The sequence below is a fragment of the Lissotriton helveticus genome, chromosome 12, assembly GCF_964261635.1.
Source record: "Lissotriton helveticus chromosome 12, aLisHel1.1, whole genome shotgun sequence".
NCBI classification, from domain to species: domain Eukaryota; kingdom Metazoa; phylum Chordata; class Amphibia; order Caudata; family Salamandridae; genus Lissotriton; species Lissotriton helveticus.
In genome coordinates, this window is record NC_136073.1 from 287,035,694 (window position 1) to 287,060,473 (window position 24,780).

At 45.7% G+C, this 24,780-nt stretch overlaps 1 protein-coding gene across 1 annotated transcript in view; it reads right to left on the reverse strand.

Annotated features, from left to right (window-relative positions):
* The window catches only part of LOC144799981 (ATP-binding cassette sub-family C member 12-like), a 973,671-nt gene that overhangs the window by 599,469 nt on the left and 349,422 nt on the right, over nucleotides 1-24,780 (reverse strand). Inside the window, exons 9-10 of the mRNA XM_078671636.1 lie at nucleotides 11,281-11,388; nucleotides 7,768-8,040 (exon numbers count right to left, since the gene is read on the reverse strand). Coding sequence (XP_078527762.1) covers nucleotides 7,768-8,040; nucleotides 11,281-11,388 — 381 coding nt within the window. The remainder of the gene's footprint in view (nucleotides 1-7,767; nucleotides 8,041-11,280; nucleotides 11,389-24,780) is intronic.

The following is a 24,780-nucleotide window of genomic DNA, read 5'->3' on the forward strand; positions in this document are numbered from 1 at the left end:
TGTAGGTATAGGTGTAGGTAGCGGGCCACCAGTCAGCTAGGGAAAGACAAGCAAGAGAGAGAGGGTGCACCCCCACCCTGATCAAATGTACACAACACCTCCACCCTGATCAAATATACACAACACCTCCACCCTCAGCATACAACCCCTCTGTTCACCCCAAAGGACTCACCTGCTGCCTCCTGTAAGAAATTGAGTTGTTGGATGACTGGGATGTGAGACCTGGTCAAGCAGCAACCGCAATTCTTTTCAGAGTGAAATGACTATCAACCCCAAATAATTAACCTGTTCTCACCTGTCTGACAGTTTGGCACGAGACAGTTAGGTCTAATATGTATAAAAATGGAAGGTTTCGGCCTAGCAAAATGTTTATTTTTGCCAGGTCGAAATGGCAGTTTAAAACTGGACATGCAGTTGAAGGCCTGAGACATGTTTACAGGAGCTATTTAAGTGGGTGGCACAATCAGTGCTGCAAGCCCACTGGTAGCATTCAATTTACTAGCCACGGGCACATGTACCACAACTTTGCAAGTAAATTAAATATGCCATTTGGGCATAAGCCAATTCTACCATGATTTAAGGCCCGACCACAAGCACTTTGGCACTGGTTAGCAGTGGGGAAGGGCACAGAGTTCTAAGGCCAGAAAAACCAAATTCAGCAAAAAGTGAAGGGTAAAGGTAAAATGTTTGAGGATGACCATGCAGAGTGGATTAGATCCAACACCTGCGCTCTTGACAGCTTCCCTGGTGAGCGCGAGGGTGTATGGGAAATTGAGGCCTCTGTGGTGCAGTCTGAAGGCGCCTGGTGGGGGGCTTGGGCCCATCTGCCCTGCCTTGCCCTGCTGCATCACAAGCAACCGGCCACCTCCATAGCTCAGAGAGGTCTGCAGTAGCAAGATCTGTGAGGGGCCTGTCTCACTTCCTCTCTCTACCCCGGTGCTGCAAGGGTCCCTGACTTCAGATGCGAAGTCATTTAGCTGCAGCAGCAGCGCGATCAGCTGAAAGCGATTTGGATGCACTCTGAGCCAGTCTTCAGAAAGAGACCATGGCAGCAGCTGGGGCTCTTGTCCTGGATTCTGCATAGCTAGGCTAGGTGTGGCCAGTTAACTCAGGGCTGTCGCTCTTCAACATGTCCTCATACAGGATCTCATCTCATCTACTCCTGCTTCTTGCACATTGTTGTGCTTGATCTCGCCGTGTTATCAGCATTCCAGTCACACTTAGGGCATCAATATACAAAGTAATGGATCAATGCTTGAAATGAATTAATCTCAGCAACTGCCAATCACTTGGAGTAGCATCCCAGTCCATTGTTTTTATCTCACCATGCCATCTCCGTTTGGACTTAGCGATGTGCAAATCAGTCTTGAACCTGTTCCAAAGGGAACAGTCCAGCCTGAACTGCCTGCACAGGTCCTCGCTGAGTCGTAGCACAAGCAAACCAGGACCAGTTTCACTCTCAAACATGCCTCAAGTATTTCCCCCCGGGACACATCGGTCATTAAGACACAGTGCCTTCAACATAATCAGGCCTTGGTTGCAAGGAAAAAAAAAATACAGTGTGAAGCATGGGATAACCTTGCCCTTGCAGCAGAGACTAAGAACACTAAGGGGCTCATTTTGATGGCGTAACGATCGCCACCGCCCAACCGGCGGTGTCGACCGTTACGCCATCCTAACGAGTAATACCCCAGCCATATTATAATGGCGGGGGATATCGCGGCAGATACAAAGTGCGTCCGTCGTTTTACCGCCAGTCGGCAATCATTCCGATTGCCAGCCAGGCAGACTTGAGCCACTAATAAGGTGGCGGTGCCCAGCAGGCTCCGCCATCCATATTAGGGTGTGTGCAGTGTGAGGTCCGGTCATGGCGGCGTGGAAAGGCTGGCGGGGACTTGCTTTGGGGGCCCCCGTGTTGTACACTTGAGGGGTACCCATGGTACCTCACTCCATTTCTATGCACAAGGTTGCAGGCACTGCGCGGTGCCTGCCACGTTGTGCATGGAAATGCACAACATGGCAATTTGGCATTGCAGCGGGTGGTGCTGTAAGCAGCACCTGAGCAAAGTTAAACTGCGGAAATTTCAACTGCCAGGGTGACGGTCACATCCTAATTTGCGGTTGCAGGACCACCGCATGTCTGGCGGCCTGTCCCAACACTGCGGGGATGGCGGGCGGACTCAGGTCCGCCCGCCAACCTAATTGATCCTTTAGTTGTTCGGAGATACTGTGATTGCCCCATTTTTAAAAAATAAAGATTTCCCGGAGTTCAGCCATATTTTTCCCTGTGATAGTGTGGTAGTTCACTTCTCTAATATTTTTAGAGAGAATGCAGAGGATACAATTAGTCTGGTAGGCAAATGGCAGGCTGAAAAGCTTGAAACTTCCCTTGAAGAAGTCATGCTGCCAATTCAAGCCAGCGCAGGGTGAAAGACTCCTGGGCCAGACGGAGTGCCAGTTAATGTGTATAAGTCTACCCCAGACCTTTGCGGGCCTATCCTGAGCAGGATATTTAATTCAGCGTCGACAGACAGTATTCCATCCTCCTGGGAGACATCTACTATCATACCAATATATAAAACGAGGACAGAGCCGATCCTAGAAAGTGTCCCCCAATTCCACTCCTAGACTCCTCGATTAGGGTAAGGAGTAGAGTCCTATTATTAAGGTTGGAAGAATGGGTATTTCAACAATTGATCCTGACCCTGTTTCAGTATGGGTTTAGGAAACAGCTGACCATAGAACAGTGTATAAATCTTGAGCTCCTAATAGGGAAATACACCAGGGCCAAATAGGGAACTCTATATTTATGCTTCGCAGATTTGAGCAGCGCCTGTGACCTTGTAGACCATAATCTATTGTGGGCAACATTGATCTCTATAGGTGCTGTTAGAAATGGGGGTCTCTAGTTGGCAAGGGCCTGCACCTTTGTCCAAGTAGGGACCTTTCTTCCTAGTCAGGGTAAGGGAGTTACACTCCTAAAATAACCCCTGCTCTCCCCTTAGTAGCTTGGCACTAGTAGTCAGGCTTATCTTAGAGGCAGTGTGTAAAGCATTTGCACACAACCAACAGTAATACAGTGTAAGCACTACAAAAGGACACCACACCAGTTAAAAAACATATCCAATTTTTTTATATACTCAAAACCGGACCAAATACGATAGAAATCCACAATTCAGTACTTATAGTTTATTCATAAGATGTCTTTAAATTGCAAAAATACGTTGAAAACACAGTTCGTTCGCGTCTACCGTGATGCTGAAAACAACAGAGTCTCGCAGTTCCAGCTGACCGCGTTGGTACGGGCCAACAACAGCGTGAACAGACTCGTTAACAGTACCTTTCTTAGTGCGGCTCATACGGAGATGCGAGTTGGTCTTGGCATCCATCGCGGTTGCGATGCAAAGTGGAAGTGGTGCAAGGCGCGGTGTCCTCTCGATGCGGTGCAGGCAGTGGCTCGGTGCTGATCGTGCAGGCGGCATCGGTGAGACCCAGGCGTGTGGTGCAGGGCAAGACGGTGCTTGATGCGGTGCTGGCAGGTTGCGATGCAAGTGACAGAGCTGGTTGGTGGGAAGTGGTGGTGGCAGAGCCGGACAGCTGTGTGTGACGAGGCGGTCACGGGTGTCGAGCCAGCGGCGATCGCGTCGGTGAGACCAGGCCAGCGAAGTGAAGCGAGGCAGTGCGGGCTGCGGTGTCTCTCGATGCGGTGCAGGCAGCAGCTCGGTGACGATCATGCAGACGGTATCGGTGAGACCAAGGCTTGCGGTGCAGGTCGAGAGGGTGCGGCCTGCTGTGCCTTCAGGACACAAGGCCAGCGACGGAGTCGGTGGCAGAGTCGGTCACAGTTCCCTCTTCTCTGTGGCAACTGAAACAGCGGTTCCAGGAGCAGTACCCAAAGGTTGGTGAAGTCTTTGCAGTCCCTGAGCCTTCTTAACAGGAGGCCAGCTCAGTTTCAGGCCCTTGGAAATACTCAGCAGAAGTAGAGAAAGTTCAGTCCAGTCCTTTCACTGCCCAAGGAAGAAGCAGCAACTGCAGGCCAACCCAACAAAGCAGTACTCCTCCTGGCAGCTCTTCCAGCTCTTCTTCTTGGCAGGTTCCTTGATTCCAGTGAGTTCTAAGGTCTTGGGGCCTGGACTCCAATATTTTATACCAGCAATTCCTGTGCCCTCTGAAGGCAGAGGGAGGGTGCTGTACCTAGTCCAAACCAGTGCTGGTCAGTCTTGGAGCACTTTGTTCACAAGACTCCTGCTTTTCCTTTGACAGTGTAGGCCATGGACATCAGACACACCACAGGAGGGGGAGCCAGCATTGTGGGAGGCAAGCACAGCCCTATTCAGACCCAGGTGCTACTCCTCCCACTCATCTATGTGCATATAGGTCTATTCAGCCCTCTGCTGACTCACCCTGTCTCCTGGAGTCTCCTCCAGCCTCGGTCACTCACAAACCAGATAGACAACACACAACCTTGCAGAGGCAGGCAGGATGGTTAGGCAAGAAAATACCTACTTTCTAAAAGTGGTATTTTCAAACACAGAATGTCAAAAACAACTTCACTAAAATATGTGTTTTATCATTCTGAGTTCAGGCATACTAAACTCAAATTTCTATCATGTTCCCTGAGTCAGTTAGGATTATAGGATGTTATAATCAAACTGCCCACTTTGGCCTATGGGGAACAGGTAGCCTTGCAATAGTGAAAAACGAAGTAGGCTGTAATTCACTATAAGGACATGCCACACACACCAGGGCATGTCCTACCTTTCACATACAATGCACTCTGCCAATGGGGGTACCTTGGGCCTAGTTTATGGGCGACTCACATGTCAAGTCAAGCCAAAGAAGCTTTATTTCGGCTATTACAGCGACTCACATGTAGAAAAGAGAAGGTTTAGGGACTGGCAAGTGTGTGCACTTGCCAAGTTGACATGGCAGCCCAAGGCTGCACGCAGGGTCTGCAATGGCAGGCCAGATTTACAATTTACGGGCTGTTTGCATGGGTGGCACAATCCAGTGCTGCAGCACACCAACAGCATTTGATTTATAGGCCCTGGCACTCGCAGTGCACTTTACTAGGGACTGATTCATAAGTTAAATAAGCCAATCATGGAAATAACAATCCATAATACAGTTTAAAACAGGAGCACTTGCACTTTACCACAGATCATCAGTGAGGAAAGTGTGCAGAATCATTACACAGCAAAAACAGAGACAAAACCGGGAGGTCAGAAAGCAAAAACTCAGGGGAAACACGCCAAAAGATGCCAAGTCTAACAGGTGCACCGAGACCAATTGTGGGATTTCTTTCACGTCTTTATGAGAAATTATCCAGTCAAGTTAATTTCGGTCCACAGGTTGAATGCACGCCAAACGTTAAAGTTAGGCTTGGCATCTGCCAGGGCTGTGTTTTGGCACCACTGCTGTTTTCACTTTTTATTAATGGGGTGGATAGCCATTTACAGTCACTGCAGGTCGATGCTCCCAAGACTGCAGGGCACTCAATACTAGTGCTGCTTTATGCAGACAATGCCGTACTCCTAGCGAGAACACCAGTGGGTCTACAGATATTGATGAATACTTTTGGCGAATGCATGGATTCTAAAAACATGGTCGTAAAAAAAACAAATGTTTTACCATGGTTTGTGGTCAAAAGCGGAATCCATGCAGAACTTTTTTTTAATCAATAATACCCCAATAGTCTAAGTTAATTTCTTTAGCTATTTGGGTATTTTATTTGCAGGCAAAGACTCATGGACACAGCATGTACTGTACACCAGAGTCAAAATGAGTAGGGTCTCCCAGGGTATTTTTAAGTTTGCTTCCAAATTGGGTAGTAGACCTATTAGGGAAATGGTTTCTATATCAGAAGCCAAGGGAGTGACTACTGCCACATACGGGGCTGGCCTATGGGGCCATACTCATGGTCATACCCTTATAATTGAGGAAAATACATTCCTAAAACTTTTATGCCACTTTGTGCATCAAATACCACAGTTCATAATGAGGCAGGCTTGCAGTATATAGAAGGCCACCTCTTGGTGAGACCCATGTTATTATGGATATCACTCAGGGCTAAGGAAGAGACCAGTTTTACTAGAAATATTATTCTTGACTGCTTAGCCTTGGATAAGGCCTTAAGTATACCCTGGTTTTCCTACATGAACTCTTGCCTCTGTAAACTGTTTAATCTGTCAATTTGGTCTGACCCTACTTGGTTTACATCACTATCTAAGAATAGGATTAAAAATATATTCTACCAAACCAGGTTGGACAAAAGTGAGTTAGCCTATGAGAATAAATAATTGGTAATACTCTATATGTCCTTGGATAATGAAGAGGGGGTATAACAATTAGCTAGTATATGAACCAATATGCAGCACCGGTTTGTGCTGACTAGGCTGAGATGTGGTATGGTGAATCACCTTGTTGTTTTCACCCATATGAGGTCCTGCTCCGCTGACATATATTCTTGTCCCTGTGATGGTCAGAGCAAACAAAGCACCATGAACTTGTTATTGATTTGCATATTGTATCCAAATTTTACGTCACTGTATTTGAAACCTATGTTTGTTGTCCAGAATGTTAGATCTCATAAAGCTGCAATGAAATACTTGATGACCCTAGGCAATCTATTTGTGGTACAATATTGCGCTTTTTATACTGAATGCTATGAAATTAAGAAAAGCATATTCTAACGGTAAAGGAACAGAGATACTTGTAGTTTTATCTTCTTTTAATCAGATTTATATAATTTTATTTAGACCTATTGTATTGACTGCTGCCCGAATACAATCAATTAAATGCATATGTGAATTGTAGGAGATGATTGCTCGTATACTGTATTGTGTTTAATATACTAAATAATTTGTGGCTATGAATGATGTGATCGTTTTTTTTTTATTATTGCCTGTATTTATATATTTGTTTGTATGAGTCTTTATTCATGTACTTTTATGGTTGTTCTTCTTTCAACCGAATAAAGTTTATGAATCGCATCGAACCTTAGTTTTAATGTTGTGCATACACCTTTTTCTTTTATTCAAGAACTATAAAGTTGTTTTTGTCATGGCATACTCTCACACCAGTAAGTGCAATCCATTGGTTAACTAATACAATCATACCAAATAACCACAATTCATAACAATCATCCACAACAATTGATATATACAGAGGCATATAAGATACATCATGTGAATACTTTATAACCTCATATACAGTTAGAATCAGCTCACCTTTTCTGGTAATATCTTGACTACTGCGTTCATAATTTTAACAGCATATCATGATGATATGTGTTGTTCGATTGTGTAAAGGTTCTTAATTGATTATTCATAAATAAATACATTGATCCACAAAGAATCATTCTATCTGCCCTGTCTGAATTGCAATTAAGCAGCCAATGTTTTGATTTCCTGCTGCAAACAAAAACTGTTTCCCATTATGTTAGAGTTGTAGAGTTGACAATATCTGGGCAACATTGTCAGCCCTATAAATAGCTTATTGCCATTAACTTTCTGTTGCAGTGGCACTGCCATCCATATAGAGCAGTTTTAATAACTTTTGATTTGGTTGAGCTAGAAAATTACAATCTGCAATTCATGCAGTAATTGATGAGTTGCAAATTCATATTTATGTGGAAACAAACACTGTGGCCAAACACTCTCGTTTTTCCAGAGACCTTAAACATAACTACAGAGTTACTTTTGCAATGTTTCATGCATTCATGTATTGATGACTGATTCTGTGAAATCTGTTGTAATGAAAGCCCACCTTTTGTAATTCTAAAGTGATGTTGTGCAGTATGGTAGAAGAGGATGTCTTTCCAGATTCCACAACCTCACCCTGTGAGAAAGGGTCTGGATTTTTGAAGAGCGGTTTCTCATAGATGCCATTTTCATATGCGACTTGACCATTAGTGATACCAGTGGTTTCATCCTCATCCATACCTCCCCACGATAGCGAGGCGTTTTTCAGTTGAAGAGCATATTTTGAACCCTTTTCTTTCCTAATGTAAGGTGGAGAATTTTTCTTCAATAGAATTTTCTAAGAAAAATAAAAGAGAATTACATTACATTCACTCAATCTTAAATGAATACCAAGTAAGGTTAAACACTGCTGAAAAAATCAAATGTTAGAACAATACATAGGCAATGTGCGGGACAAGAACAAGGGCGGCCAATGACTTACATTGTTCTATCAAAATGTGAATTTTGTTGGAAGGAATGACAATGTTCTATCACAAAGTTTTATAGAACAGAGGCATAATCAAGAAAAAGCTACTCTTATTTTCAACGTCACCCAAAATCTAGTGTAAATATGGACACGCTCATGTAGTAAAGATGTGCGTTAGCCAAAATATATTGAGTTACTAAAATCTGGAGTAAAGCATAACCTCCTTCTTTAAATAGTTTTCTTTAAATTCCAAACTTTTGTCTGGTCTTTCTGGAGCATATCTTGTTTTGTCTACCATGTGTTATGTAATGCAGATAGTCGTTAGATTTTGTAATATGGTGTTCCAGTGTGGGAAGGTTTCAGCAACACTCTGACACTCAGGTGAGAAAAAAAGGTTCAAAGCACCTTGATGCTTTATGCCGTGTTGCCTAATGCTCATTTTGTAGTAACATTTGAGCACAACTTGGTTGCACACAGCAGGGAGAGTAAGGGCCCAAGTTAGAGTTTGGCAGAGACGTAGTTCCCTCTCTGCTAAACTGAAGGTATGCCCACCTCATTTTGAGTCGGGTTGACCTTCAGGATGTCGATAGCGAAAACTACTCCATAACCACTACCATTATACACCTCAGACGGCCCAATGGCGTAATCTCCGTCTGAGGTTTTGCTATTTGTCAGCCCACCCTATTTAGAATGCGCTAACAAATGGCACATTTTAACTGTCCGTCACCACCTGGTAACACCTACCTGGAGGCAAGGGAAAGTGAAAACTCCAAAATGACTAGCCTTTTCTGTTTTAAAAAACACAATCTTGCTTTGGGATTTTGTTTTTGATAATAAAAATACATTGAAAGTCTGCCATTAGGTCCTATCATATTCAGGGAGTCGTCTGCCAAACTATTAATGCATTGACAAAAACCGTGGTGATAGCAGTTCTTTCCAATGCAAGAGATGTCCGCTGGGCCGGCGGACATCTCTAGATTCTGAGTACACGTTTTCTGTCAGGGTTCCAGAGAACCTTTACTCCATCGCCCTGACGGAGTACAGAGCAGACCAACCTCTGCAGTCTAAATCGGCCTCTAAATCTCATTGCACCACCACACCTTTAAATAAGTTAAAAGAGGACTAGTGAAATCTCTGTCAGTTAAAGTACAGAAAGTCAAACCATGAAATCAGACCCATTTGGGTAAATTATTGCTTCAAGTTTCACCTTTGGTTACCTTTGGTAACCTTGGTTACAAGCAAGAGGTGCTACACAACTTCAAATGAGCTACACTTGTCACCTACAGAGACAGAAAAAAATCTCACAATTCCTCTTGTATCTCCTTTTGCCAATAGATTTCTATTCGATGGTTTCGAAGTGAACTGTTTACAAATCTGCCTAGTTTTTAGAAGAGTAATGTAAAGTGGTTTGAACAGGGCCAGCCCTTTACCCTGATATGCCCAGACATTTGCTTTAGATGCAGGAGGTAAGTGGCAGCAAAATCCTTTCCCTTAAGTAAATCATGCCATCATAACTTGATTAATTTGTTGACAGTGTGTTTCTTGGAGAATACATAAAGTAATCAATAAAGTAATAAACATGTCGAAGGGTGTTACTAAGACATACCTAAGCATTTGTTTTATAGGTCATGCCTTTATATTTTTTTAAGCACTGTTAAAATGCAAAACCATTCATGTAAAAACACAATACCCTTTAAATCTACCAGTCATAGTAACTTTGAAAAAATCCACTGAGTGTGTTCTAAGACTGAAAGAGATGCATGTGATTTACACGTGAAAATGACAGTGTATTTGCAAGTGTGTGTGTTTGTATGTGTGTGTGTTGACTATGTATGTTCAGTGTGTGTGTGTGCATATATGTGTGTGTTTGTAGTGCATGCATTTGAAGGCCAGGAAGAGGAAGCTGTAGGGAGAAATTTGTCATTTTCGTCGAGTGCAGTAAGAACTTGTGGCCTACCATCAGGGCTGGACTGGCCATAGTTTGCACCGGGAAATCCCCCGCACGGGTGGGGGCCGTTTTTGTGACTGGGCCGTTTTTGCAGCATAGCTGCAAAATCGTCCCTGTACCAAAATCGGTCAAAAACCGGCAGCGGCAAAGAGCTCGGCGGCACCTCCAAGAACTTTGCCAGGGCCAGGGCCGGTTGTGGCTCCCAGTCCGGCCCTGCCTACCATGGCCAAGACTGGACAGGCCTTTCATTCCACCGCTTATTTCTCCGATGGGCTGAAGGTCTTGGAGACCTGTTTTGAAAGTACAGCACCGCTCTTGGTGCATCTGTCACTTTCCCCTGTTCTCTGAGCAGTAGCAGCTGCTACCGAACACGGGTGGTGGAGCGAATGGCGGGCGGGGACAAAAAAAGAAAACAAACAAAGAAAAAAACGTACCTAAAACGCCCGCTGCCTCTCCTTCATCCTACGTCCATCGAAATCTTCCTGCACACCCGGCCAGCAGCAGGAAGCATCCGCCCTCCCAGCCTCCCCACAGCTAATCACAATGGTGCAATGCAGCATTGTGATTGGTCTGAATGCCATGGATCGGCGCTCAGACGGGGACTGGGAGGGTTTGCATGTCCCTAACCAGGCTGTGTAATGCAACCTGGTGGGGGACATGCAAAGTGTGCAGAACTGCTTGGGGCACCCTGAGACGGCAGGCCAAGCAGTCCTGCGCACTTCAGGAGTGAAAACTACTCCTCTCCCTACTTTGCCAGCCCTGTCCTGTCTGAGAGCCACTGAAGTATATAGGAAAAATACAATGATAATAACACTAGTTATTATCATTTTATTTTTCCTTTTGTTCAGTGGGTCGATGTTCCTCTGCCTTGCGGAGGAGCCGCCACTGTCCCTGAGGTCAATTTCCAGCAGGCATTTTTTGGAGGCTTCAATAGAGAAAGAGAGGGAGGGAGGGGGAAGGTAAAGAGAAAGCCATTAGCGAGGGAGAAGAGTGAGAGGAGAGTAGTAGGAGAAAGAATGGATGGGGAAAGAGAGCAATTGTTTGAGGCAACAAAGGGAGTGGGGTTGGTTTGAGCATTTTTGCTTGTGCTACTTTCGGTTTCCCCATCCACCCTTGACCATGGCCAAGCAATATCTTAAACCCACAGGTTTGAAGTGACGTACCTTTAATCTTTGAAGAGAAACGTTTGCCTCTGCTACAGCTTTAATCGAAAATGGCAAAATGGCAGTCGTAAACCTCATGACATTTAAAAGGGAAATCAAAGTAAATGCCTGCAATCAAAAGAAAATAAACTATTATTTGTCGATGCGACAACGTTACACGAGATGTACCAGGCACGTTCCTCGCTCTCTCTAGCACACATTATCAAAGAATTAGTCACAATTTTATGTAATGGGAAAACATTGTACTTGTAGGTAACATCATATACCGAATAAAACAGTCTGGTCCCTACCAGGACTTTGCAGGAGCTGCATCCTCTGATGAATACCACTCCGGGCAATTACAGGTTTTTTAGTGTCTCTGGGCTAATAATGATCAGGTCCTCACATTCCAGGCCCAGAGACAACGGATCCGAAATCATAATCAGAGGTGCCGGGCTGCAGGTAGCTGTTCTGCCGGCCCCTTGCCACCCAAATATTCCAGCTGGGTGAAACTGAAGAAGCTCCCCACACTGATGAAAAACAAAGGGGCATATTATCAAGGGGCTTTATCTCCGCTTTTTTGGCTTTAAAAGCCAAGAAAGCGGAGATAAAATTATCTCCCTATTACCAAGCTGTCGCTAACACCAGTTAGCGACAGCTAATAGGAGATAGTGACCATCTTGGGCCCCGCTTTGCATGTCAGTGATATTTATCACTAATGACATGCAAAGTGGGCGTGCCAAGATGTTAGCGACTGAAAACAGTCGCTAACATCGCTATCTCCTATTACCAACTTTTGGAGATATTTGCGCTAAGCGCGAATATCTCCAAAAGCTAACACTTGCCCAGGAGCAGTTCTTAGCCATGTTATCCAATGGGAGGTGGATAACATGGTTAAGAGCATTTGCTCGATAATGCATGAATATCGCTGACTTTTCAGCGATATTCATGCATTGCGGCCGTTTTTTATCGCATTTGCGATAAACCTTGGTAATAGCAAGGTTTATCTGCGATAAAACTCGCCGATTTGCGGCGATAATTTTTGTCTCTAAATAAGTTAGAGACAAAAATGATCTCTATTGGTTGGTAATATGCCCCACAATCTTGCTAACTGCTGCGCACCGGCCCCCTCCTTCCCTCCAACAGGCAAGAGAAATAACCACCAGAGCATTTACAACCTCCTCCAAACAGGTGGTAAATGTTGTTTCCTCTGGAAGGGGGACAATGTGGAATTGGGTCTGGTATTCCTGATTCTCATGTAATTCCCCATTCCAGGAAAAGCAACCTATAATCCTTGTTATCTAAAGGGGAGAGACGCCTAGTATTGCCCTGGTATATCCCCCCAGAGATAACGGGCAACTCCTTATAGAGCCCAGCAAAGATTAAAGGGAGCCATGTTGTGAAATGCTGTATGTCTTAAAAAGAATTGAATAGACACAAATGGCTTAAGAAGAATTTAGCTTAATCCACAAAAGACACAAGTTATGTATTAACTTTTGTATGGATCAAGCAGTTAGCTAAGGAAGAGAGGGGTGATATCTCAAAACTCAAACTAACCAAACTGAACTGTAACAAAGAAACTGAGACAGAGGATGAGGAGGGGTCACTAACCCTAGGCTCACAGCAGGAACCACTCTCTGAAGCACAAACAATTTAAAATATACAGTTTAGCTATAGCAAAAACAAAGGGTAGAAAGCATGAATGAGGGCATGTGGAGCAGGAGAAATGGAGCTCTAGGTAAGCACGCCACTTGTATCTTCTTACACTCAAGCACTGAGACCTACATATAAAAATACTCCTTAATGTTACTAAGGATTGTTACATATTACTGTTGTGCATTACTTTACAGTTCCAAAGAAGTTCTGCAACTACCTCAGTTAGTCTGTTAAATCCTGTGCGAAGCCATTATAGAAGGAGTGGAGTGCCTTATCTTTTTTCTTGGAGGATGAGGTGCACTCATGTAGGTCAAACGTTGCAAATGAACTTAAGAAAAGGATACATATCTCTCTGAGGTGGAGATGTAGCTGCAATAAATACATGTTTTCCCTCCAAAAGCCATGGATTCCCACAGTTTCCATAGAACCTTACCTCTTAACTGCACTACCATAACTCAGGGAGCCCCATTTACTTGGCTCTCCTACTTCTGTCTCTATGGTTTGAGGGAGCATTAGCAGTTATACACATTGTTATAATGGCATTGGGAGACCAGTAAAATACAGTTTTCAGGGGAACATAATTTCCTCTAGTTCAAATGGGGAAATATAAAAATGAGTGGAGGAAAAGTGAAATGAAAAAGTAATACCAGTGTTTCACCCTTTCCATTAAGGTCCGTAAAGTATGGGGTAAAGTCACCCCTTTCTGAAGTTCAAAACAGAGTAATTCATTATATGCTTTAAATGTTTTAGGAAGAGTAAGGAGATTAGATAGCTTTGCATAATAATTAATTAATTAATTGCGGGTTTCTAAAGCGCTTGAATCGACTCCCGAAGGAGTATCTCTGCGCTATAGACCGCTGGTGAACCCGTCCTGGCTTTCCCTGTGAGATGGTCCCTACTGGGTATCTCCAAGGTGAAACCAGGCATCCCCAGTGTATGTGGGGGGCCGTTGTGGAGATGAGGCAAGCTAATGCCCAGAGTTGCAGAGTGTGATCCCTAGTTAGAGTAGGAACCGAGGCGAGAATTATCAAGTCTGTTGACCCTGGTCCAAGACCCTGCCGCGTCGGGAATTGAACCCTGGTCCCGGGCCGTCCTCTGCTCCCGGGTCTGCCGCCTCTAACCAGTGAGCCACTCCACTCCACTTAAGTCACATTAATAATCAAGAGGGGCATGTTGTGGGTTCTAGAGCTTTGTCCACTTTCACTTGGCATAATGATCATTATCATTGGTCATCCTTTTGCTTTTATTTTCTCATGCTTTTAATCCTAGGAAATGTAGGTCACTATTATAGAGAGGGTATTTTCTGTTGTATTGGACATTCACATACTCTTATTGCAAGTTATCATACACCATCTCCCTTCATTGTCTCACGTAGTCCATCGCAGGTGGATACCGTATTGAAAGGTTTAGATTTGAATATTTGCAAATTGTAAGCTTTTCTTGAATAGAAAAGGGTAGGAGATTTGTCCATATTCACTGGCAGCTCTTTACTATATTCCATAAACTACTATATCATTTAACTTAACCAACACCACAAAACTGAAGCTAAAGAATGTCATTAAAGTGAGCCATGTATGAATCTAACTAGAATGACACGAACCAAACAGACTGAATGTGCAGGTGGTGCAGAGAAGAACTTTCACTCAATATAATAAACAGAAAAGTGGATAGTTTTATTGCAGTATAGAAACTGCTGCAATGCATTTGAACTGCAAAAAACGTTATTAACTTGTCTATGAAAATGAAAGACTTCATGGGGTTTTGTTGTGTTTCAGGGGCGTGTGAGACCTGGGGCATAAACTGTGGACCTACGCTCAGGGGGCACCTGGGGTGGCCTAGGCCTAACACGTGGCCGATTTGAAATAATGCACACGGACACTCAGTGGGGTTTATGGCTCTCCGCACTCTCGCCAACTGGCGTACGTGCGTGCGTAGCCCTTATTTATTAAGGCATGTCACGTGGGCTTACGCTGCATGCCTGTTGCGTCACAGGCGTGCATAAGCTGGAACACAACATTCCTCCTAAAACATGAAAGAAGAAAATATGAATGCATAGTATCAACAAGAAAGCACTTCATGACAGTCACTGAATTGGATGCTTATCAGATCAGAGTGCACAGTTATGATTCATAATTAAACGGACATTAAACATGCATTGGAACAGTCTCACATTAGATGGTCACGAAGGCGACAGGATGGTTCTGGATTACTTCTCAGCCTGTAGTTGGACATCCCTCGGTTCAGGGTGACGCCATCCCCGGCCGGGGCTGTAGATCGTGGGCTGGCAGTTTCGGAGTCAGGTTCTTCCCGGTCCATGCTGGCGTTCTCTGCGTCATTATGACTTTCGCTGTTCGCTTCAGGAAGGATGTCTCTCGGACGGCCATCTCGAGATTCAGTGGACTCTCCAGCGGCTGGCCTTGATGACGCCCGACTTTCGGGCAACTCTGGCATGACCTCTGGTTCAGTCTCAGGGTGAAATAGTTTGAAATGTGACACATTCCGGGTCACTACTTCTCGGCCTCTGGTGGCTATGATGCGGGTGCCCTTTACACTAATAACTCACATGGGCTTCTTTTCATAGGTCAGTCTGAATTTTCCACTGGTTACTCTGTTTTTCAGCAATACAAGGTCTCCTCTGTTAATCCTGGCTGCAACAGCTCTCCTCCTCTGGCTGATTTGGGCGTAGGACTTTTGTTGCGTCTTAGCAATTCTACTTTCATCAGCTAACGCTGGTGTCCATTGGGGGTGATGAGGAATGGAGTCTGCCACCACCCGTCCCATGAGGACATGTGCCGGGGCTACCCCTGTAGTGGTATGGGGTGTCTGTCTGTAGCTCCGCAAGAACGTGAATATCGCCATTTCCAACGACTGTCCTTTGTCATGCGCTATCCGTATCACCTTGTTGAGGGTACGCATGAAGCGCTCAGCCTCCCCATTTGCTTGCGGCCACCGAGGAGTTATGCGACGATGCCGGATTCCCAGGGTGTTCAGGTAATTGGCTAGTTCCTGGCCTTGAAAGGGAGGGCCATTGTCCGTTCTTAGCTCTTGTATCATTCCGTGGGCCGCTAGAATTTTCTCCAGCTTGGGTATAACTTCGATGGCGCTGGGGGTGGCTATTATTTCCACTTCTGGGTATTTCGAGTGATCGTCAATCACGACCATGGTGTGTAGCCCATATGGGAGACTGCTGAAGTCCATGCTGACGCATTCCCATGGCCGTTGTGGTCGCGGTTCGACCATGATGGGTGCCTCTCGCGGGGCATCTCCTGTGACTTGGCAAGCAGCGCATGATCTCACGGTGTCTTCTACTAGGTCATCCATGAGTGGAAACCATAACTTGGTCCTTAGCCGTGCCTTGGTTTTAACCATCCCTTGGTGGCCGACGTGAGCCAGTTGCACCACCTGATTGGTCAAGGTGGAGGGTATCACCAGCCAGTGACCCCTCAGTAGGCATCCGGTGTCATCTTCATTTACTTCTCCTCTCACATGATGAAGGCTCTCCATGATGCGTTGTGCTTCAGGTGTGAGTATCTTCCACTCTTCCTTGGCCCTGTGCCAGTTTCCACTTTGAAGGGCTTTCCTCGCTCGTTGCAGGCAGTCGTCTCTCTGAGTCTCCTCTGCTATAGTGCACATTGTTAGTGGCCGTGGACAGGAACGGGCAGTGACGCACTTTCACGTAAGCCTCTGTGTCAGCAGCATCCTCCCGTTCTGCCTGAGTGGCTGCCCTTGGATGCCTTGAAAGGTAGTCCGCCGGATTTCTTGATCCGGGTTGGTACTCCACCGGCAGTTGTAGTCCTGGAGCTGTAGCATCCACTTTTCTATGCGAGGTGGGGGTTTCGTCGAGGTCCCTGAGAAGAGGGCGACCAGTGGTTTGTGATCCGTGGCTACTGTAAATGGTTTTCCATAGAGATATAGGTGGAAGTGCCGGCACCCCCAGTGTATAGCTATCGCCTCTTTTTCAATTTGGGAGTAGCGCTGTTCGGTCTCTGTGAGAGAGCAGCTGGCGAATGCAACCGGGGCCCAGTCTTCCTCCTCTCGCTGTTTTTGCATTAGTACAGCACCTAGCCCGGCGGGGCCAGCGTCGACTGCCACCAGAGTTAACTTCCGAGGGTCAAAAAAAAGCCAAGGTAGTGGTGTCTGAGAGGGCTGCCTTGATGTCATCAAATGCCTTTGCTTGCTCTGGCCCCCATTTCCAGGGCGTGTTATCCTTCGTGAGCTCTCTCAACGGGATCGTGAGGTTTGCGAGGTCTCGGATAAATCTCCCGCAGTAGTTGACCATTCCCAGAAAACTGCGGACTTCTGTGACGGTGTTGGGCGGAGCAGCCTCTTTGATGTCCTTTACTTTCTCGGGATCGGGGTTGACCCCCTCGGCAGAGAATGTGTAGCCAAAGAATTGTAGTTTCTGCTTCAGAAATTCACATTTCTCCCTGTGTAGGGTGAGGCCCGCCTCCCTCAGCTTGCGGAACACCTGCGCCAGTCGCTGGTTGTGCTCTGGTATTGTGCGAGCGTGTACCATGATGTCGTCACTGACGTTGATTACGCCGGGTATTCCGGTGATCAGTTCTTGTATCACATTCTGGAAGACCTCTGCAGCGCTGGACACACCAAAGCTGAGCGGGGTGTATCTCCGGAGTCCCACATTGGTCGAGAATGTTGTTATGTTCCGTGATTCATCATCGAGCACCAGTTGGTGGTATCCGGACCGCAGATCTAGTCTAGAAAACCAGCATGCTCCCGCCATCTCTCCTATCAGATCATCAATTGTGGGCGTGATGTGACGTTCCCTTTTGATGGCGGCATTAGGGAGGCGCATATCCACACAAATCCGGACAGCTCCAGGTTTTTTCGGCTTCCGTGTGACTACTATGGGTGATACCCATGGCGTGGGGCCTGTCACTTTTTCTATTATGCCTGCAGCCTCTAGTTTTTTTAGCTCCTCTTCCACGAGCGGTCTGAGATGGAAGGCGATGCGTCGATGCCTCAAAGCCACCGGCTGAACAGCGTGGTTGATGTGGAGATGTACTTTGCGGCCTGTGAACTTCCCAATGCCCTTGAAAATGTCTGGGAAGTCTGCCACTATCTGCGACTCTTGATGCACTCCAAATGCAAACGTGATGACCCCCAAGTCTTCCGCGGCCCTGCATCCAAGTAGCATACCCTGTCCATCTTCTGACACGAAGACGTTGGCGGTGACAGTCCTGCTTCCGTGGGTGATCACAGTCTTGAACTTCCCTCGAATCTTGAGAGGAGTGTCCTGGCCGTAAGCAAATACGGTGATGGGGGATGGACTCAGGATTGGCGGTGGAACCATCGTCTGATGGAGAGCGGCACTCATAAGGTTGATGGTCGCCCCTGTGTCTACTACCGCCATGAGTTCCTGTTCAGCTACTCTGATGTTACATTGAGGCAACTTCCTAGTGCGTCGAGTCGCCGTGCCAATCATGTGTACTTTGTGCACCGTCCTCTCCTCTTCCTCATCATCGTCCATGTCACTCTGGCTCGGTTCCCCCTCTTGTACTGCGTTCGCCACTTGCCGGGGCTTGCGGAATTTCTTCGATATACAGACCTTTTCGAAGTGATTAAATCGACCACATCCCGAACACCTCTTCCCTCTGGCTGGGCATTCCGATGCTTGATGTGGTGTGCCTCCACAGTATCCACAGGATCTTCCCATTGCTCCCACGGTGTTCCCAGGGGCTTTCTTGTTCCACTTCGTCGGTGACTTGTTCGGCCTTTACCGGCGCCTGAAGGGCCGCTTCCATGTGGGCCGCCCGGGCCTTGGAGAGTTCTTTGTTGCGGCCCAGAGTTAGGATGTCGGCTAACGGCTTCCCCGACTCCTCCAGGATTCGTTCCCGTAACTTAGCAGAGGCGCAGCCTTGGATGATTTGTCCGCGTATTTCCTCGGTAGTGTCAGCAAACCCACACGTCAATGCCAACCGTTTCAGCCTGGCATGATACGTGTCCAACGACTCCTCCGGCAGCTGTCGAGCTTGTCTGAAAATAAATCTCTCATAGTCCTGATTGGCCATTGGCTCGAAGTAGGCATTCAGGGCATTTATGAGGGAGTGGTGGGTCTTTGGCGTGGCCTCTATTAGTGTCTTGGCAATGTTGTGTACGTCCTTGCCTCCTAGATGGAGCACCATGGCTCTCTTCTGTTCTTTGTGAACTTTGGTAGCCTCGAAGAAGATCAACAGTCGGTCCACCGAATCCTTCCATTTAGGGGCTAGCGACGATGGCAAGCCTTCCACCACGAAGGGCTCAACGGGGGGTATCGTGGCCATGGCTCAGCTGGCGGGGCACAGGGCACAGAGTGCTGAGCGAGTCTCTGCCGGCTCTCCGGATCGCTGCCTCCGGTGTGACGAGTGTGGCTGTGGCCAATGCTTGTTTGGTGCTGGCAAGTCGCAACCGGCACTGCTTCTGTGTTGATGCCTTGGTGCTAGCACCTCCTGATCTGAGACGGGCGTCTTCCCCGTCCTGTGGGTCCCCTTGTGAGCCGTACGTGGTCTGGGCGCAGCAGGGCTCATGTTTTCCCCCGTTTCTGCCGAGTCTGGAGCGCCTCTGGGAGCCTGCACGTCCCACGCTGATCCGGACGCCTTCACCAGCGCGTTGCGCTGTGTCCGCGCGATGCGTGAGGTTTGGAGGGCTTTCCTCGGCCTGCGCAGACGCGAGGGGCGCGGCCCGGGCCTTGACACGCTGATGCACGCCTCCTACCCGGCAGCGCGCTACACGCACCGGCTGCCTGCACGGTTGCGGCGCTGCCCGGGACAGTCGGGACGTCAGCTGGGACACCGGCGGTGCTGGAGGCGTGTTCCGGGCCGCTGCAGCGGCGCGCACGGTGAGCCGGGGCAGTTGGTCGGCAGGTGCTCGAGCAGGGCGCGGGGGCATGTAGCGGCTCACCTGCAGTCTCGGCGGAGCTCTGCGTGCTGCACTCCACTGTGCACTGTGTGTGGGGCCTCGGGGCACGAGCAACAACAGCAGGGGCTGCAAGCTCGCGGCCGCCCCGATGTACGGCCGGTGCACCACACACACACAGCGAGGGTACGACCACCCTCGTCGCCAGTTGTTGTGTTTCAGGGGCGTGTGAGACCTGGGGCATAAACTGTGGACCTACGCTCAGGGGGCACCTGGGGTGGCCTAGGCCTAACACGTGGCCGATTTGAAATAATGCACATGGACACTCAGTGGGGTTTATGGCTCTCCGCACTCTCGCCAACTGGCGTACGTGCGTGCGTAGCCCTTATTTATTAAAGCATGTCACGTGGGCTTACGCTGCACGCCTGTTGCGTCACAGGCGTGCATAAGCTGGAACACAACAGGTTTGGGTCAAAGTGAAAAAGGACAACATCCACATCTGCTTGTAGAACAATACAGGTAAAACGTCATCTGAACTGACTGACGTGGCAGCAAAATCAGATTTCGGCAACAATCTGATCATAGAAAGCAAACAAGTAAATACAGATATTTGGAGAGCAACCGTAACTTACTTTTTCATAGAATTGTAGGTTCCGTAGGAGTCTTGATGAGGTTGGTGAGTAGCGCCAGTCTAAACTGATTTCTGGAACTAGTTTTTAGAGCTTTCCCTGTATTTTTCAGAAAAGTGCTTTGCTCTTGGTGTGCTCCTTTGTGAAGTGGGGGGGGGGGGGGGGCTGAGAATTTGGGAAGTTTGTACCTGCATGAAAAGTAAGTGTTTGATCTAGGGGAGTGTTGGACTGAACTGTTCCCCTATGCAATCTAGCCATCAGTAGAACCATAAACCACTCCCCCTTTGTTCTGTATCCCACCTGATACTACTGTAAAGCGCTTGGTGTGCGCTCTATAAAACACTAAATAAATACATAAATTGGGTACGAAAAGGCTCAGCCCAGTTTCCTTTCACCAACTGCTCACCTCTCAGCCTGTCTCCCAGTTACCACTCTTCTTCAAGATGTTTGAACACCTTGTTTCCAACCATCTTACATGAAACCTCTCAGTGGGCAATCTACTAAAACCCTTTAGAATCGGTTCTCTATCCTCTGCTGAGTCTGCCCTCTCTAACGTCTAAGAATTTATCATCACTTCTCATCATAACTTCTTATCCTTTATTCTCATACTGCTCTCTGTATTAAGATAATTTGATACAGTCAACCAAAGCTGCTTACAACTATAACTTTCCTGGATATCAAAGAAACAGCAGGCTTTTGACTCTCCTCATGAATCTACAAACTGTGCTTCTCTGTCTCCTGCACTCCTCTCATCCTCCACCTAACCCCTGTCCATGATTGTCCCTCCATGATTGTCCTTCTAGGTTCAGTAGTGGGATCCCTTTGTTCTCTAAATTCCTGGGAACTCTATAAAATAACACTTCACATTTTCTACTATCATGTCGAAGTTGCCAATAGCTATTCTCCACCCATCTTTCTTATTATTTCTTTACCCAGCGAATGTCATATTTCCTACTACCAACAGACTAGTAGATGGCACTCTATTCACTCATTCTAAGCTCCAATCCACTTCCCTCCCATCACAGCATGAGTCTATCTATCAGATCCATACTATTTCCTGACATTCTCAATTCTCTTCCTTCCCAGAGAATTTGGCATTTTCTTCAACCGAAGTATGATCATGAAACTTTTGTATCTTCATTCCTCCATTGCAGAAATCATAAGATATCAGAATCTCAACATACACATACTCCACTTCCATTATGAAAACAACCACAAACTATCCTACATGTCAAAAAGGGTACAGCACTGGGTGGATCCACAGCACTTAGGTGATTGCCACTGTACACCTCACAATTTTAAGGTGGATGGATGTTATTATTTTTCAAACAACTTTAAAGGGTTGCAAAGTTCCTGATTTTAAAGGAGAAATTCACTTTCAGAGAGAACTTCAAAACTTCACATAAACATGCCAGAATCACACCTTCCTTACACATTGATAGATAGGAAATGTATGGTATTTGTTAGTAAGGGTTTGGTGATATAATGTACCCTACATCAAGGGTTTATCATAGATTTGATTGCTAAATGAAGAATGGCATGTGTGACATCTATTATAAACATTGAAACAATGGGGCAGAATCACCTACATGTGAAATTGTAAACAGAGGGGGTAAAGTTATCTCTGGTGCATTGGCTGTATCAGGGAAGGGACATGCAACCTTGATTTGAATTAGGATGTCCTCAATTGATGCCAGCAGTTTAAATCTTCATGATGCCTCCTTTACAAAAATATTTTGCAGTGCCTATACTAAAACTTAGCGAGTTTGCATATAAATAAGCCCAGCACACAATAAAAATCCAGACTGACAGTTTATCTGCCCTTCTGTGCAGGTAGATGGTCTCCAGAAGCCAGGATAAAGGGGCACCCGCACAGTGCACAGCCACTGACTTTGCTGACAATGACACACAGTCAGTGTCTTTGGAGGTCAATCCCAGGAGTGTCATTTAAAAGAAATGGTTACTGAAGATTTTTGTAACACTGGGCGTACAGTGAAGCTGAACCGAAACAAGTTGAAGGGTTACCTCTTTGTAGTATGCCAATGCAGAAAGGTTGGTATTAGCATTCCATGGAATGTTAGGAGGGCATGGCAAGAATGTTGATATTTGATGTGCGCCAGTTGAGCAGTGCTGTGACGGAGCGACGATGCTGGTGCTGTGGCATCTTCTCATGAAATAAGCTGCACAAGAATTTACACTTACCTGTACCGTCTTTCGTGAAGTGTGGATGCTACAACTTTGGTTGGCAATGAGTAGAGCAGGAGTTGCTGCAAGGACCCACTAACCAAGGCTAATTGGATGTCGTTCAAGACCAGCCATTACCGCATGTCTGTGATTAGTAATTTTTCAAATTCTTCCTGCTGGTTTAAGGTGTACATTAATGTATGTTTAACTTTGGGAATTGCATTGATCACACAAGGCGCTAAACGAGTCCTACAAGTTTGTGCAAGGTGTGAGGCACATTGTCACCTTAAACGCGTCTTGCATTCCAGTCACAGGCTGCCTCAGCGTTGCTTGCAGTCCAAGGTCAAAACACTACGTGTGTCAGCTGACGGGACATTACTTCACAGTAACTTGTAGTCCAGTGACATAGAGCCTTGCGTTATAGCTTAAACAGCATAACATTCATGCGGATGGAATTTTGAATTGGGTAGTTTTTCAGAAGGAATAATGTTGGGCACCTTACTGTCTCAACACAATATAGTCTTCAAGACAATCCGGCCATTGTTGTTTTGATTGGAGTTTGGTGCAATCTTTTTGCAATTTATCAACAGCTTCCTACTGTACTGTTTTTGGGAATATACATTTTTTTCTTTTTCTATGAAACTGTTGCCATCTTGAATTGAAATCATCAGGTTTTTCAATAGTTGGTTAATAAAGGTATATATATCTATATTTATATCTATATCTATATCTATATATTTATATTTATTGTGCTAGCATACACAGTCTCATATGCACACTTTGTTTGAGCTGTATTATTGGCTTATCTACTGCACTCAGTGTTATGCTCACAACTTGTTGTCATTAGGCACAGTCAAGATCACAGAAGTTAGTGATGCGCACACTTCGTCCAAAGTATAACATTGACTGATCCACAGTATTCAGTGATATGCACACTCTTTATCCTAAATCCATTCTTTGTATTTTTATGGTTCTCTCTGTTCCTTAGGTTTCTTGGCTTAAGCCAGTTTGTTAAAGCTACCATTATGCAATCGGTCAGTCCACCCCGCCATTTTTGGTATCACCTGGGGAACCTCCAGTTAGTTGGAGAAATTTGTTTTAAGCAGAAAACTTATATGGGCGTAATTGATGTACCAAACTTCAGACCTGAAAGAAAAATATTTTACTGTTGTACTTAATTGAATTTGAGGGTTGTGCAATCTTTAAACACTTACCCAAGGCAGAAACAGTGGGGGAGAAAGTTATGGATGAATACATGAAAGCTGCAAAGAAACTGGAAATGAGATTCGATGTCCAACCGAGTATAGTTGCGTTATGTCACAATTTTTTTATAAGGTGACAACTTGTTGGTGAGAATGTTGATACTTATGTGTCAGTGCTCAGGAGATTGGTAGGTGAGTGTCATTTCAAAAAATGTACAGACCAGTTGGTTCGTGACCAGTTTATTGGTCATTGTAATAACAATACAATTCAACCACAACTCTTGTTTTTAGGGAAACTGAAGTTGGAAGAAACATAGCGTATTGCTAAAAGCTTTGACAAATCTCAGATTTGGCGAGAGAGCTGAAAGAAAAAACATGGATATTGTAATTTGAAATAAAACGATAACTGTAGCATTACAGATAGTTGAATTGCTAGAGATTCTGTTACAACGGCTAGGAAAAAATTCAATCAAACAATTTTTTTTTTCAGGTGTGGAAACGTTGCTCATTTTAAAGGTGGAAATTAATGTCCATCAAAAAATGATGCATCCATAAATTGTAATAAAATAGGACACTTTCCCAAAGTATTTCGCGGTCAGAAGAAACAAAGAGTATGGGGTATTAATGTGTTTACAGATGTGTCAGAGATGAATAATTACAATAGTTTTGCCAAATTTCAGGGCAAGCTAAAAGACTTGGGGCCCGATGTAGGTAATCTCGATTTACCTACTATTAAATACCGAATCATACCGATTCGGTATTTAAGAGTAGGTAAATTGGAAGTAGGCAGATGTAGGTAATTTTTCTTTTTCAATTACCGAATCTATAAGATTCGGTATTTACCGATTCGGTAAATACCGAATTTTGATTCCTATGGGCCTTGAAGCCCATAGGAATCAATGGCAAATACCGATTCGGTAATTACTGAATCGGTAAATACCGAATCCTGCAAGGGGGAACGGGGTGTCACTTTGACACCCTGTAGCACCCCAATGTCA